The following is a 15,778-nucleotide window of genomic DNA, read 5'->3' as shown; positions in this document are numbered from 1 at the left end:
TATATATATATATATATTTTTTTTTTCTTCAGTTTTTGGACTCGCAGTACATTGTCAATGAGGTTTACTCGACTTGCAAATACCTCCGCACCTCTATGGAATGGAAGCACATCTCTATTTATTTCTATGATTATGTTTTTCTTTGGAACTTTTGATTGTTTTACTGTTTTAATATCTTCTCCGATGCTTAGGGAGTGTCATGATTATTTTATGCTATATATATATATATATTTTTTTTTTCTTCAGTTTTTGGACTCGCAGTACATTGTCAATGAGGTTTACTCGACTTGCAAATACCTCCGCACCTCTATGGAATGGAAGCACATCTCTATTTATTTCTATGATTATGTTTTTCTTTGGAACTTTTGATTGTTTTACTGTTTTAATATCTTCTCCGAAGCTTAGGGAGTGTCATGATTATTTTATGCAGTATTTAAATGCAGTTGTGCACATGGCTCCAACATGCAGGAACTGTTGAGAATAGTTGCAATCTTGTACATTAAAATTACAAATAAGATTTATTCCCAAGCTTCAGTTTTGGCTTGTTTTACTTTTGATGATGACGACACAGAATATCATGCAACACGTGTTTGTAGCCTTAAAAACACACACACACACACACACACGCATTGCAACATATTGCATTGCAACTGCCGTTTGTCCTTGTACACAGTGGCCCTCCTTTGCCTCAGGCAGCGTGCGCGTGTCTAGGTGGGACTGCTGTGAGTCCTGGGGAGCCGTATCCTCCTGCTCAGGGATCGGGCCAGGCGGTCCACAGCGCCGCCCATGGCGCCCCCCAGCTCCTTGCTGGAGGTCAAGCCCTCAATGTTGCCGCTGTACCACAAGACCCAGCCTGCCAAGGACAGCAGCACCAACAGGGCTCCCGAGTACACCAGGAAATCCCCAAAGTCTCTTCCTCGGATCTCCAGCGGCGCAAAGACACCCAGCAGCAGGGACGTCACGCCCAGCAGGTCCATCAGCACCGCAAACACCAGGGCCAGCTTGCAGTGGGACAGGCCGTCGTACTTGGGGGCCATTGCTAAGCACGTGGATGGATGGAGGGATAGATCATTCCTTGCGGGAAATTAAATTGTCGCAATATTCACACAACCGGTATACAAACAAAAAAGTCCTGCAACGGGAAGATCATACAGTACATTTAAATCTAATCCTAAAATTAGGAAACAGCGGGGTGGGGGGCAAAAATATTTATCTTTGTCACAGGCTTCTTGTAATGCTGGCCACCTTGCCTAAATTCTCACTTGAACAGATTATGAAATTCTACCTCCGAAATGAAATTATAGTTAAATATAATCTGTTCAATATTTGGTTCAGGGTTCTCTCTATTACGAATACATGTGGAGGGTCAACAGTGGTTCATGTACTCTGATCTGTTTGTTATGTCCACTTTGTGATTATTGGTGTAACAATAGTATTGTTAGAGCAAGAAGCTTTAACCGTCCACTCTGTTTGTTTAGACAGAACAGAACAGAGCGAAACAATTGGTGAGATCTTATAAAGCCCCTAAACTCGGACGCTACACATGTATTAACCAAATTTCCATTTCAAAGATTCCTTAATGCTGCTCCTCTTGTACCTTTACTTTGTTGGCCGTTTCTATGTATATGTGAAGCTCGTCGCGGTGACAAGTGAATTTGCCTGACGCGATGAATAAAAAACAAGTAATCATCATCATAATTCGTACAGATGGTGCAAAGGTGTTTAAACGGAACAGCAGGCGGAACAACATGCGGGAACACCGGCTTGGTGTCAAAACGGTCAAAAGTGCCACACCTGTCCTATGAGCTTCAGGTGACAAAGTCAGCCCCGGATCACAACACGGCACAGCCCGAAATCGTCCAAGATCAATACTTGTGGGGGGGCGGGGGGACCAACCACACAAACAAGCAACATTTTCATCCTCGAAATGTTACCTTGAAGTTATCCAGATTTGCTCACTGCGTAATGCGAACGTCTTCACGAATCGTTTCTCACACGGCAAGAACGACTCCGGAGTCACCAGTAAAAAAACCGAAACTTGACACCTCGTCACTTGCTCGACCTGTCGTGACTCACCGGCGCCAACGCAGGCGAATTTGAAAAAAAGCCCCAAACATTTCCGCACAACTTGTTATAAGTGAGGCAAGAGTAGTTCATACGTCTCCTGTTGTATTTCACTTTAGGTACGGAGTGTCAAATTTTAAATCATGTAAAAATGATTTTGAAAGCCCCGCCTTTTTGACTATTGACTCGATTATAACCGGAAATGACGTCTGCCAGCATGCAATAATAATATTGTTATTGTTAGCTTGTTAGCTAGCGGAGGGGCTCGCGAGATGGCGACATGACAGAGTAATAACGACGTCTTATTACATGTCTGTCATAAGCCTATTACCAGCCTTCATCCGGTACGTACTGTACCCACACTGGCACCTTTGCAACAGAAATGGGACGATGCATTTCCAGAAAGACAGACTGAAGTGGAGAAAAACGTTTTTGGGGTGATTGACGTTATTTTCACAGCTCGATGGTTGCTCGCTGTTATGACGGGCTGGTTTTGAACAGCTCGTTAGCATATTGCATCTGTACTATAAAAAACAAAAACAAAACATGTCATTATATTTGAGTTTCGAGTCATGCATAAAGCGAGAACAAAGAGAATGATTGAGATGAAGTTATTGTTTTCTTTTTTTTTATAACCCTATTTAAAAGTTGTTACATTTTTTTGCCTGTCTACTGTGGATAAATCAAATCAAATACCAGAAACACTTTTCATGACGATGTCCTGACAACTCTTTAAGATGTAACTTACATTACAATCTTCACACATTTTTGAACGATAATTTGGAACGTCTCAATCAAACCTCAGCATTATTTCCCGTGTGAGTTGAGTTGAGTAAAGGCAGTTTTTATTTATATTTTTTTAACACAGCTCCTGTAATGGATTGCATTCCACGTGTTCAGGATATGATCACCTCAGGTAAAATATGTGTTGCTAAAAATAAATGCAAGCCAACAAAAAGAACAAATTCGCTCTAATCAAATATTGTTCCACTTTTCTAGATGTTGGTGATGGATAACGGAAGAAGGTCTGATGCCGCAGCCACATCCAAGAAGCATTTAGGCACTCCACAGCCGCAGAGTAAGATAATCATCTTCACAATATTGTACACGGTCCCTTTGAAATAATTCATTCCTATTCTTTCCTGCCTTTGAAGTTCTAAAAAACGAAGATCGTTATGAAGTAGCCATGCCGCTGGAGGAGAGCAACTTTGAGCAGCAAGCAGGATTTTTCAACCAAAGTGGCCAAAATTTTGAAGGTGACTGTCACATCATCGTTCCCCATTGAAATGAATGGAAATGCCATAATCCGTTCCAGCCCCACACTTTGTTGATTCTTGTGTGCTCGCTGTGGCCACCAGGGGTAAGTGTCGTTCAGACATACAGGATAAAGTAGTAACGTGACAAGTTTCAGATAAAAATATCAACCAATAAGCTGGCTAAAATGACCATGACGTCTCAAACAACATCACTTGGCCCCCAAAACTTGACTTAAATAACTTGAATGGAATGTTATTGATGACGAGAGTGGTGTGGGCAGTAGATTTTAATCATTTGAGTTGTTATGGAGGGCTTGAGATGTATTTGCAGTGCTCTGGCCATGTTTGTTTGTTCGTTTGTTTTTAGAAAATTCCACAAAGATTGTGACCGCTTGTCATGTTGCCGGAGAAAGAATATATTCCTTTCAAAATTGTTGTGTGTTTGTCTACATGTGTTTCAGGGGTTGTAACGCCACAGCATCAATGCTTATCGTTAGCTTGTCTATAGCATTTGCATCGTGTGTTAGAATTAAGCTTCCTAAGGCAAAGTCATGAGGATGATTTAAATACATACCATGTCATTCTTTTAGTTATACAGTATGTTTAATTTGACCTTCAACTTGTTTTGCCAATGTTCAATCCTTGGCAGAGTCGGCGCCATCTGCTGGCCCATCTCACGTCAGCAGCTCCTACATGGTGATCACAAACCTACGGACACAGCTGCAGATTTCTGTGGAGAAAAACTCCTGGCTTCAGAAAAGAATTGAAGACCTGGAAGAGGAGCGGGACTTTCTGCGGTGCCAGCTCGACTGTTTTATCTCGTCCACAAAGAGTCAGCGTCAGGATCGGGGTCAATACAGTGACGGTAAGGAGAACATTCCAAGTGACAAAATATCAAATAGTAGTGCTAGGAGTTATGGCCTTAAAATGAAATCTCCGATTTTTTTCCACAATAATTCATAATAATTCATACAACAGGTTGCAATGATGCTAACGCTGTAGGTAGGAGAGAGAGAGAGAGAGAGAGAGAGAGCGAGAGAGAGAGAGAGAGAGAGAGAGAGAGAGAAGAGAGAGAGAGAGAGAGAGAGAGAGAGATTTTTTTTGGCGCTTTCTAATAAAGATTTGCTCTTTATTTTTCCATTCTCTTCTTTGCTTTAATCACTCAGCTCAACTGTAAAGCCACCCAAATTGTGACAATTTGGCATTTGCAGGGTACGAGTCAAGACGGTTCACTTGGAGGGGAAGGAGAGAGGATGATCGTCCTTCTGGTTAGTCTGAGAACACTTCTATGGAAAGCCACTTGAGCATTTACCCCATAAACTTGATATTCACGTACCAGTTTGCTCTTGGCAATTCGGTATGCTCGAAGAACTGTGTCTTACTTGTCACTTTTTTTTCCATAACGATTTAATGGGGACAGAAGGATTTTTGAACGTCATTATCTTTGTCTTGCGTTCAAAAAAAAAAAGCAAAAATGTGTTTTTGCTGGTGTTGAAATAACTAATATTGACTGATTAAATTGGCCAGGCAATTATCGGATCCCCCCTACTTCTAGACCCGACAACAGCTAGTAACAATAAAATAAATAATGAAAGCGATAAACCCTCTAATAGGCTTGCTTCACTAGTAACATGTAGTTGTATGGCTAGCATGCCAAAGTTGTTCTCGTCGTGTGGATGAAGTTCATCGTACAACTAGGAATGCTCTAAAATTCTACAAGTCACGTTTTCTGCCTCACTGTAATTGTCATACTTGAATGCCAACGTTGTCCTACTGGTGTGCAGAAATGTCATACAGTTGTGAAAAAAAAAAACATTCCTTGGAAGACACAGTTGTTCTACGAGCGCCTTGTCCTCGTTCTACCAGTCCGACAAATTGTCTCATTCCAAAGATTTTCAAGAATATTGCAATCAATGCTCAAATGGCCTTCCATACATTTTTGGGCGAGGTTGCAGCACTCCCTTACTGACTGGCATCTTCTTCTCATAGAGCAAGAGAAGACGGACTCGCCGCATTTTCCCTCTCGCCAATTTATCCAACGCAGGCCCGCTGCGCCACCCGCGGCTCCCTCTAAAAACCTCGTCTCCAATCCAGTAAGCAATCAGATGGCCTCCATGAATGCCCTGTTCAGCCCGTCACACTCCGCGGCCCTCCTGCAAGGCCTCAGCACCGCTTCAGTCAGTGGCGGCGACGCCACCCGTGCCACGAGATCACTGATGAATGATGTGAACGGCCATCGAAACTTGCGTGCAGGTAATACAAATTGAACAAGGTAAATCATCACGACTTTAACTCGCCTCGCGAATCATTTTCCCTCATTGAAATGCATGAAAATGACATTCCTATTTTCTAGCCCCGCCCCACCCCGAATACCAACAAGATTTTTTTGTAATGTGTTTCCTTTCCCACATGTGAGGGCATGACATTAAATGATGATGCTGTAGAAACCCACAGAAAAGACAGTTGTTTACAAAAACGCCATGTGCCAAAGGTGGAGGATTAGCAATAAGGCGGGCAACGCTAGCTGAGGTCTCTTGTCTTTTCATTCTTTCATCAGATTCGCTTTCACTCTTGGGGGAGTCGGATGAGTACTTGGAGCATGATGGCTTCCTAGAAGAGGCGGAAATGATATCAGGAGAAGGTGCCATGCAAGATCCCACCGACAGCAACAAACAACATTTAAAGAGAAGGCGGATATTCCGGGGCCTTCGAGAGAGGCAAAGAGGTAAGAAATGATGATCGCGCTTCATACAGTTTGGTCTATGAATTTTTGTGTACTACCACAGTGGTGTGAAACTTCCGCTTTAATTGGAAACCTCTCAATATGGAATTCTCCATTATTGTGAAATTCCACACATTTCAACGTGGTGTTCTTCTATATTTGCTGTCTTAACAGTTCCACAGAAGAGTCTATATTCACCGCACTGCAACACCGCATATTTGTAGTTCGGCATTCACAAATTCACGGAATTGCCGAAAATCTTGTCAAATTGCTGTTCTGGTGGTTTGGCCAAAGTCACAAAAATATAAAATATATTATGTATAAAATTACTTTGGCGCCATCTGGTGGAATCCTGTTGTTCTTTTTATGTCCAATTCATGAATAGTGTTGTGTTTTTTTTGGTCTGCGTTATAATTACCCTGTTTTGTTGGTGTTCTTTGAATGCACCGCCTGTGCAAAGTCAAAGTGGTTTTCATAGTCTACTGTGCCGTTAAAAATGGTCTCTTTTCCCTTACATTTAATTTTGTGCGTGAAAGGATGAATTTAGTGACTTAAAACTGTTTGTGTAAAGGGCTAGTGCAAGCGTTTGTTAGCCTGTGTGCGATGCCACATCAGTTTCCGCGAGCATGTTATTTATGCTAGTATGCTAACTAATACTGACAAGTGCTTTACCTCCATCACATGGAATATATGCAATTACAAATGATGGATTTGTGGATTTTCGCTCTTCACAGCAGGGCTCGGACCATATCCCTGTGCATCGCAGAGGTTCATCCAAACCTGAAATGTAACATAGGAGTCGGGAACTGTCTATATTATGTGCATTGGGCTACACCCTGTGAAGAAGAGACAAGTAGCAAATAGCACAGAAGGAACCACGACAGGACAGGACAGCCTCTGAAGTTCAAGCTGAAAGTTTACACTCCTTGCGCATCGTGATTGTTTTATTTCAAATCAGTGCTGGTGGAATACAAAAGAAAATACTCCTGGAGACTCCCTTTTGACTGCTGTAACGAACCCTCTTCTTCTGTTCCGTACTTCAGTAAAAGACGCAGCCGGAGTGCTTTTCCGCTACAAGAAGATCCTCCTCACATACCAACGACTAAAAAACATGTCCAAGGCATTCCAAATTCACGGTGTGGACCGCAACACGGTGGCCTCCACCACACCCATCGCCGAGCTACTGCTGGTGGCTCCCGAGAAGGTAGCCGTGGTGGGAGAGTTTGACCCGTCTAAAGAGAAGCTGCTGGACTATGCTCGACGCTGCTACACGGCGCTGGACGAGGAGACGAGGAGCAGGGTGCAAGCCCTGAAGAAGAACAACCTACTCCTGCCCATTTCCTACAGGTTCAGACATTGACACAAGAACCAGGTCAACGACCAGAGGGGTTGACGGAAGGACGTCCGCAGGCACGGAGAAGTATTTTGTTCTCTTAGGGCTTGATTTACTGAAGCCCGCCGTGCACTGAGCAGCACAGCCGAACGCAACAATAACAAAATATTGAACGCCTCTTCCACTAACACTTCCAATTCCATCACTTCAAACTTCATTTTACACTTGTGGCACTCTCCCAAATTTTTCCATGGTGGGACCATCAAAGCATTTAGCACCCGCTTTCTGGGATCTCGGTAAATCAGGCCCCTGCCATGGTAAAACTGCTTTGTGATTATTTATTTACATTTTTTTTAACGTGTGTCATAAACATGTGACTCATGGGGCCTTGTTTTCATGTGCAAGTCGAGTGCAAGGTGCAGTCTAACTGGACGCACGGAGTTTTCTTCCTTTTGACATTTTCATACACGGCCGTAGAGGCGTCAGTTTTTACGGCGAGTGCACAGAGTCTTCGAAAATAGAGTCTGTTGTGTCATCTTCTGTCTGATATGGAGATCGTTTTCCGTAAATTCCACGCCCTCCACGTGTGATGTAAAAATAAAACCTTAACATAAATAAGTGTGGATGGCCTTTGTGATCCACGTAAAAATAATGTATACATCTTTAAAAAACAAAATCGAATGTGTGATACAGTTGAAATCATTCCCATTACACTTTATTTTACTAACGATATGGAATTTAATAAAAATCAAATAATACGTAGTGTATGATTTACTTGTTTATTTTAATGCCAAATGGCCTTCATAAGACTAACAGTAGCGTTTCTTAAAGGCATCACACTTGGCGCAATATGCTCCGGCCATCACGGTGAAGCTAATAGGGTGACGTTCAGATTAACCCAATTCGTAGCAAAAAAAAAAAAAAAAAAAAAAGCCATAACGTTAACGAACTGAAAAGAGTGACTTTCTTTGGAGTTTATTTCGAAAATAAAATATAATAAAATGTCAAAAGAAGAGTTGACGGCCATTTTCCGGAAAGCCATTCATCAGCTTCCGGTGTTGAGGAGGACCAGGGAGACGGAGGGAGAAAGAAAAGCGGGCATACACTGTTTTCTTCATACTCTTCGCCGACCTCCAAACCCACAAGGCGTGCGCCTTTTGGAATTTGAAGGCGGCCGACTTATCTTTCGGGTCGGCCAATTCACCGCGGAAGTTTGTTTTTGGCGTGCAGTTGAATTGTCCCCATTCATTCCGTTGTCTGTGCTAGCACGCTAAGCTAAGCTATTTTAGAGTCTGCTGCGCCAGGCCTTTTTTTCCTCCTGCTGGACTTTGTTACTAGCTCGTTTTGCTAACCCACGTTTTTTTTTCCTCCGATGACTTTCCCCATCATCTGAGAAATAAAACCCACTGCTCTTTTCTGTGCTAATCAGAATCTAGTAATTCTATAGTGGGTTTCCAGTCGTCGCTAAATTCCGCGTGCAACCTTTTTTTGGGAGGGGGGCGGTTTCGAGGAGCACTTTTTTAAGCGAATAACGCAGACCCGCGGAAAGCCGCCGAAGCTTGCAGAGATGTCAGACTTCGACGAATTTGAACGGCAGCTGTCTGAAAACAAGCAAGGTGAGCAACGCACACGTTCGGGGCGCGCTATGAATCTGCCGATGCCGTTGAGTTGTCTTGCCGCCATGACGCTAGGCTACTCGGGCTCGGTCTATTTGCTGGAAGGTAAGGGCATCACAGTCGCTCGCCGGAGACTCAAAATGGGACCGCTTGCTAGTGTTGCAGCAGATCGACTTTTAAGAGCGTTGCGGGGTTTTTTTTCAGCAAGTGAATTCAACCGATTCATAATAGAGGGAACATGGTCATTAAAACACACTGGCTCGTTTGTCGCCGATTCGCGGCTCACGCTGTACTCGAGTGGTAGTGCAGATACTTGGCTAAAAAGTCCCATTCACCGCCTTTTGATTGAAAGTACGCAAATTACAATCCCCATAATATTGAAATGGTAAATTCACATTGAAAAGTTCGTTTTTAAGATGTCACTTTTAATAATTAACGGTATTCGGTCACGTGAAGATACCCACCATGTGAATGATTTCTCACAATAAATACAAGGTAGAAAACTAATAGTATCAATATGCAAGAAAAAAATCTCCCAATCTCTATGTGATTTAAAAGAACGTCAACAACCTTCCTAGGAAATAACAATATCCCATCACAGGTGTGCTGATTTTAACTCAGGCCAACAGGTAAATCTTGTTTTGGTGGTCTTGGTGTACAGTGAAAAGAAATAAAACTAATCCAACTTTGGCTCTGGCCCTGGCTTTTATGCTGTCAATAGCGTGTCCCCATAGCTTTGCTAACATTCCATTGTTGGGGGGGGGGTAACTTGTTACTCTGAAGCCGTTGTGTTGGCCTCTTTAACAATAAAAACGATGTTGCACGAATTTGCCTTTATAAAAACAATATGTTGCACGAATTTGCCTTTCGAAACATTGTTATTAGTCAATCGCATAATTCCCGAAGTCATTTTTAACTCAATGTCAAAATAGCAATAGGAATGACCAGTGTGCTGATCAACAAAAGACAATTTTTTTTTGTTCTTTCTGCAGATTCTCAGTCATACAGGTTATGGTAATGGTCATTCAGAAAGCAACAATTAGCTCAGATTACTTTACGCTGTTCTTTTTGCGCCTTTAAAATGTGACTCAAACGTCACATTTTTTTCAAGCTTCATCGCACAATTGTCAAACAATTTATCTGCTTTCACCATCCGTCCTTTTTGTGGTCCAGCTGAGCGGGACAAGGAGAACCGGCATCACCGCCGCTCCGGCTCCCGTAGCCGCAGCCGAGACAGGAAGAGGCGAAGCCGAGACAGGGACAGACGTAGCCGGGATCGCCGTGGTGACAGTAAGGATCGCAGACACAGACGCAGGTGCGTAGCCCCTTTGTCTTCATCCACGAGTGGGCCGGCACGCTGGGAACATCTGTCGCAGCCCACGAACGCCAGCCGGTCTTTTCTGTCGTTTGAGGTTTTGCTCCTCTTGATTCAATTAAGCGTATCAATATGCCTCCTTCGCACTTTGTCTGCATTGGCCTCTTTCTCTCACTTCCTCTTCTGGGAAAGAAGTGATTTTACACATGATGGGAGACTCTGTTGTTGATGGCATTAAGCGCTCTCCACGTCCATGCATCCTGTCGTTTTCAATTTGGGGATTTTGCATCTTCATTAAATGCAGCATCTGCTATTTTTAGATGCAGCAAATTCACACCTGCAAATTCTTTCTGCCCATCTAATGGGCTTTATTTGGGGGGTGGGGGGGCCCTTTCTGAATCAATGAGTCAATCACCGCAACGCTTGTGAAACATTATGCCTTTTACCACGCTTTGTTAAAACAAATGTGGACTTTGCTCAGAATACATACCCAGTGTGTGGACCACTTCATTAGCACTGAATAATTAAGACCTCTCCCCAAATAAAGAATTTCCCGTTGACCAATCAGCAGGCTTCAGTGAGTGTGATGTCACCCAATTTGCACAAATTTTTGCCTCCTTCAAATGGGGAGAGGTGAGTAAATACACCCCATTGCACCCCACTCCTGATTGACTTTTCAGAATATTTTCTTCTAGATGTTAAAATGGTAGCCCGAGTTGCAGTGCTTGATATTTTCCCCTCTTTGCTCTTTGTCTTTTTATTTTTTTGATCAGATCAGGCTCAACCAGATTTCTGTGTAATAATCTTAAAAATGATGACAGTGAAAAACAAACTAAAAGTGGATTAGTAGTGAGTCATCCTACTTTGGGCACACCACAGAGCGTTTCATCTGCATCGAAGCTTCCAGGCGCTCTCGATTAGTGGCGGGAAGAGGGAGCACCGTGTTCCTGACCCAGCCTGTCCTAAGAAATCCCGCCAGTTGTGTCGGGCCGTGACTCCATAGAAAATTTCGAAGTGGAACTGTTAGAGAATCTTTTTGTGAAATCCCTCCAATGTCATTTCAGCTCACCACCGAGCTACCCACAGGACAATACTGCAAGGTAATACAGCAAATTGAACACAAAGCTGCTCTGTTGTGCCACAATCTCATGTCCCCTGCCCACGGAAGTACAAACAACTGACTTGTGTGTGATTTTTAAATGTATTATTTTACCTGCAGTATTTTGTTTTGACATGAACGCCTCCAGATTGTGGTGTTTGTGTTTTGGATGGACTTTCCCACCACTGAACCCTCGCAGCCTAATTTTGAGTCTCTTGTGTGTATCCCACAGCCGTTCCCCGCACCGCGAGAAGAAGAAGATCAAGGTGAAGAAGTACTGGGATGTGCCACCACCTGGTTTTGAAAACATCAGCCCCATGCAGTACAAAGCCATGCAAGGTAGCGCCCTTGCCTGCTCGGGAGTGCCCGTGCCTGTATGTGTTTGTTTGTCAAAAGTCTGCAGAGGTGCCTTGGCTTGAAAGTTGAGTTCATTCCCTGACTTCACTTGTACCTCAAATCATTCGTATTTCAAATCAAGCTCCCCCTTATTGAAATGAAGGGAAATGCCATGACATGCCAGTCTCGCCGACAACAACACGAGAGCTTTTGAGGAAGAAAATAGCGCTGTACGTTATTGTAATGGAGAAGAACTCTGATTTCAATGGCCCATATGCGCTCTTAAAAAAATGGCCAATTTTGTTCTTTTTAAAAGGGGAAACATTTTTCTTTGGCCACTTTTTGCCTGTTTTGTGATTTTAATTTTTGAACACATTGCAACATAAGAAGATGGTGACATTCACAACCCAAAAAAGTCAAATTTTTGCAGCTTTTTCTCTTTTGTGAAATTGAACAAATATAATGGGACAAAGTATTATAAAATAGTGAAATGTTCTCCCCTACAACTTGCATTGTTGTTGTTAGAGGACCCAAAAATAACATATTTTACTTTTTTCTGTCAGTTTTTAATTAATTGTGCTCCTCCGTGTGTGTGTGTGGGGGGGGGATGTTTACACAAAACACAAGTTAGCCGTACTGTGTCACATTGTCGTGAAGTTCACTGCCATCATCTAGTGGGGCGTGCCTCAAAGTCACTTGTATGTCACAGTTTTGGCAGCAAAACAAAATAAATCAATAACCCAGCAAGTCAAGCTAGCACCGCAAGTATGTATGTTTTGCAAGCGGACTGATGGGCTTTGCATCCACAGCTGCGGGCCAAATTCCAGCGACGGCACTCTTGCCCACCATGACTCCGGACGGCCTGGCCGTCACTCCCACCCCCGTGCCCGTCGTGGGCAGCCAGATGACCCGACAGGCTCGCAGGCTCTATGTGGGAAACATCCCCTTCGGGATCACTGAGGTGCCACACGAAGCAGCGTCTAAGCGTTGAGTCCACCCTTTGATATCATGGGACGTGTATGTGATTTTCTTCTGCTCTTCTTGTTCCCAGGAGTCAATGATGGACTTCTTTAACGCTCAGATGCGTTTGGGTGGTCTTACTCAGGCCCCGGGAAATCCCGTGCTTGCTGTGCAGATTAACCAAGATAAGAATTTTGCCTTCCTTGAGGTTGGTCGTCTTTTGCCATTGCTTGCACGTGTCTTTAAAAGCGAACCTTGATTGACGCCCTCTTTCCTTTCCAGTTCCGCTCAGTGGATGAGACAACACAGGCAATGGCTTTTGATGGAATCATCTTTCAAGGCCAGAGCCTGAAAATTCGCCGTCCACACGATTACCAGCCACTGCCGGGCATGAGCGAGAACCCCAGTGTCTATGTGCCTGGTACACAGACAATTAATGGTTTTTACTATTACTACTCCTGTTGGCATCATTCATACACCATTTGCGTAAATATATATATGGGAGCTGGCACTGTTTGCTGTCCTCAAAGGTCTTGTTGTCAACACAGGAGTGGTATCCACAGTGGTGCCCGACTCAGCCCACAAGCTCTTCATCGGCGGGCTGCCCAACTACCTGAATGACGACCAGGTTAGTGGGCGGACCGTAAAGCGGCCGACCTCTGTGGAAATCTGTTTTGGAGCGTTTGTTCGCTATCCAGCTCGGAGGTCCCCGTCGTCCGACGCTCTTTGTCCTTTGAAATGCTCAGTGGCATTGGCTTCCGTACCCGGTCGCTCGGTGGGTGTTATCGTGAAGTCGCTGTTTTTCTTCCCCAGGTGAAGGAGCTGTTGACGTCCTTTGGGCCCCTGAAGGCCTTCAACCTGGTGAAGGACAGCGCAACAGGCCTGTCCAAAGGATACGCCTTCTGCGAATACGTCGACGTCAACCTCAATGACCAGGTAGCCAACGAGCGCCGCGCAAACGGCGGGGGCGGTACCCATTGTGGTGACCGGACCACTTTCAAGGCGTCCCTTCTTTGCAGGCGATCGCCGGGCTCAATGGCATGCAGCTAGGAGACAAGAAGCTCCTGGTGCAGCGAGCCAGTGTGGGATCTAAGAACGCCACTCTGGTATGTGACAAGAGCTGGGTGGAGGCTTGCGCGTATTCATTCATTCATGCAGTACTCCGGAGTCTTATGTCGTTTGCAGTTCCCTGCCAAGCTGTGCATTTAATGAGTGAACAGCTGCAAAAGATACGTCATCATCATTGGGATTTTACATCTTCAGTGTTGGATCATTCGAGCCTCTCAACCATAAGCAAAGTCAAATTTGGATGAACAAATTCATTGGAACAAAATATTTACCCATTACAGTGAAATGTTGCCAAAGCCTTGTCTAGTAGGAAAGTAGCAAGTAATGTAAAGAGTAACACATCTCAACTGAGAGAGACTAATGTCTTTTTATTTTGGGGACACGACATTCATTTATTTTTTTAGGGTAATGTAAGGTGAGTGTAAATAATTACATTATTTTACTGTCATAGTTTGTGGCATTTTTACCGTTGAAGCTATGAACACCATTAAAAAAAAATTCAAAATGAATAAACAAATCTATTCGCACATGATTTTAAAAAGTCAATACAATATCAATAAATAAAACATCCATCCATCCAAAATGTTTCACGCAAATGAGCAATTAGAAAGACAGCCACCTTCCCATTTGTGTTTTTGGAGCGCGTTGTAACAATTTTTTTTTTTGTGTGTGTGTGTGTGCGTGTGTCGTTGCAGACCAGCATCAACCAGACGCCCGTCACGCTGCAGGTGCCGGGCCTGAACAGCACCGTGACCCAAATGGGCGGCCTGCCCACCGAGGTGCTGTGCCTGATGAACATGGTGGCGCCCGAGGATCTGGTGGACGATGAAGAGTACGAGGAGATCGTGGAAGACGTCCGGGACGAGTGCAGCAAGTACGGCCAAGTCAAGAGCATCGAGATCCCGCGGCCCGTCGACGGCCTGGAAGTGCCCGGCACCGGGAAGGTGAGACCGGATCCCTTGCTCACCCCGTTTTTGCTTACAAATTTACCTTAACACACCGCAGAACAAAGGATCATAATCTTATTAAAACTCAACTTTAAAACAACCGCCGCTGTATACAAAGTGCAATACATCAAGCAAAAATAATACAGCAGCTCCTATATTTTGTTCTTCTACTTCTTCCTTTCTTAACTTTGCTGCTGTGAATTGGGAATTTCTCCATTGTGAGACTAAGAAAGGTTTTCTTATCTTATCCCGTCTGAGCCTCCGCTTCGTTCTCGGTACTTCCAATAGTGTTTGGTCCGCAGACCTGAGGCAGCGGGCAGGAGCTCCGTAAGGTCAGCTGGGGCCAGGCCAATTCAAGATTTGAAAACAAATTATAGGATCTTGAAAGAAAACAGCTGGAGCTACAATATCGCCATAACAAAAAAGAAGTTTTGAAGTTTTATAAAAAGAACAAATTAAGTCAAATTCAGCCACAATAATATTTTCTTTCTTTCTTTCTTTCTTTCTTTCTTTCTTTCTTTCTTTCTTTCCACAACAGGGGTTTGATGTTCTTGGTCAGATCTCACATGTTAACTAGCCACCTCTGGTCTGGATGATGTGAAAATGATTTTTCCACATCTGTATTGAACTTTTAAGAGCCAGACTTCATTTTTGTCACTTGCTGGTTTATAGCCGTTAATTCCCATGTCAAAGGATAAGGTGACCTTATCCATGTTTGTATTTATATTGCACTTAATTGAACTGTGTTTTCTTTTCTCTTCTTTCTACCCACAATCTTGCTGCTGAAGGCTGTAAATTTCCCCAGTGTGGGACAAATAAAGGATATCTAAATCTAAATCTAAAGTTTCCAAGTTAGAAAATGTCGAAGTGCCACTTCCATTAAAATGATTGCGTTGTCTCCCTGCAGATCTTTGTGGAGTTCATGTCGGTGTTCGACTCCCAGAAAGCCATGCAAGGCCTGACAGGAAGGAAATTTGCCAACAGAGTAGTGGTGACCAAGTACTGCGACCCTGATGCGTATCACCGCCGGGACTTCTGGTAGAGGAGGCAAGACGGGGGGGG

At 43.8% G+C, this 15,778-nt stretch overlaps 3 protein-coding genes across 9 annotated transcripts; 2 read left to right on the top strand and 1 right to left on the bottom strand.

The window, feature by feature from the left end:
- Window positions 1–495: 495 nt before the first annotated feature.
- On the bottom strand, window positions 496–2,159 carry LOC109515370 (transmembrane protein 238-like). Of its 2 annotated transcripts, none has more exons than XM_019869107.1 (2): window positions 1,935–2,159; window positions 496–1,074 (listed from the first exon to the last, which is right to left on the bottom strand). In XM_019869107.1, the coding sequence occupies exon 2, from the start codon at window positions 1,035–1,037 to the stop codon at window positions 708–710; it is 330 nt and encodes a 109-aa protein (XP_019724666.1). In that variant the 5' UTR covers window positions 1,038–1,074; window positions 1,935–2,159; the 3' UTR covers window positions 496–707. The 2 variants fall into 2 exon arrangements, with proteins under 2 accessions (XP_019724666.1, XP_019724665.1); XM_019869106.1 differs by having other exon boundaries at window positions 496–1,039; window positions 1,935–2,155.
- A 139-nt stretch (window positions 2,160–2,298) lies between these two features.
- LOC109515369 (coiled-coil domain-containing protein 106) lies at window positions 2,299–8,133 on the top strand. The gene is made up of 8 exons (XM_019869105.1): window positions 2,299–2,408; window positions 3,064–3,142; window positions 3,219–3,320; window positions 3,970–4,185; window positions 4,532–4,588; window positions 5,310–5,573; window positions 5,878–6,045; window positions 7,086–8,133. Exons 2-8 carry the CDS (start codon window positions 3,064–3,066, stop codon window positions 7,400–7,402), a joined length of 1,203 nt encoding a protein of 400 aa, XP_019724664.1. The 5' UTR covers window positions 2,299–2,408; the 3' UTR covers window positions 7,403–8,133.
- A 275-nt stretch (window positions 8,134–8,408) lies between these two features.
- Window positions 8,409–15,772, top strand: u2af2a (U2 small nuclear RNA auxiliary factor 2a). Of its 6 annotated transcripts, none has more exons than XM_019869102.1 (12): window positions 8,409–8,991; window positions 10,165–10,306; window positions 11,371–11,406; window positions 11,638–11,744; window positions 12,551–12,702; window positions 12,793–12,909; window positions 12,984–13,122; window positions 13,250–13,329; window positions 13,515–13,637; window positions 13,721–13,807; window positions 14,465–14,713; window positions 15,624–15,772. In XM_019869102.1, the coding sequence occupies exons 1-12, from the start codon at window positions 8,943–8,945 to the stop codon at window positions 15,756–15,758; spliced, it is 1,416 nt and encodes a 471-aa protein (XP_019724661.1). In that variant the 5' UTR covers window positions 8,409–8,942; the 3' UTR covers window positions 15,759–15,772. The 6 variants fall into 6 exon arrangements, with proteins under 6 accessions (XP_019724661.1, XP_019724660.1, XP_019724658.1 ...); XM_019869101.1 differs by having other exon boundaries at window positions 13,232–13,329; XM_019869099.1 differs by having other exon boundaries at window positions 12,984–13,140.
- The last annotated feature ends 6 nt before the right edge of the window (window positions 15,773–15,778 follow it).

This window comes from Hippocampus comes, unplaced genomic scaffold (genome assembly GCF_001891065.2).
Source record: "Hippocampus comes isolate QL1 unplaced genomic scaffold, H_comes_QL1_v1.1 scaffold67, whole genome shotgun sequence".
Classification (NCBI taxonomy): Eukaryota; Metazoa; Chordata; class Actinopteri; order Syngnathiformes; family Syngnathidae; genus Hippocampus; species Hippocampus comes.
The sequence above is the reverse complement of the archived record's forward strand: the minus strand, read 5'-3'. Positions and strand labels throughout refer to the sequence as shown.

Coding starts and splice junctions, on each gene's coding strand:
- LOC109515370 (XM_019869107.1), bottom strand. CDS start 1,037: ATGGCCCCCAAGTACGACGGCCTGTCCCACTGCAAGCTGGCCCTGGTG.
- LOC109515369 (XM_019869105.1), top strand. CDS start 3,064: ATGTTGGTGATGGATAACGGAAGAAGGTCTGATGCCGCAGCCACATCC. Junction 4,186..4,531: donor TCGGGGTCAATACAGTGACG/GTAAGGAGAACA, acceptor TGGCATTTGCAG/GGTACGAGTCAAGACGGTTC. Junction 6,046..7,085: donor CCTTCGAGAGAGGCAAAGAG/GTAAGAAATGAT, acceptor TCCGTACTTCAG/TAAAAGACGCAGCCGGAGTG.
- u2af2a (XM_019869098.1), top strand. CDS start 8,943: ATGTCAGACTTCGACGAATTTGAACGGCAGCTGTCTGAAAACAAGCAA. Junction 11,745..12,550: donor GCAGTACAAAGCCATGCAAG/GTAGCGCCCTTG, acceptor TTGCATCCACAG/CTGCGGGCCAAATTCCAGCG. Junction 12,703..12,792: donor TCCCCTTCGGGATCACTGAG/GTGCCACACGAA, acceptor TCTTGTTCCCAG/GAGTCAATGATGGACTTCTT.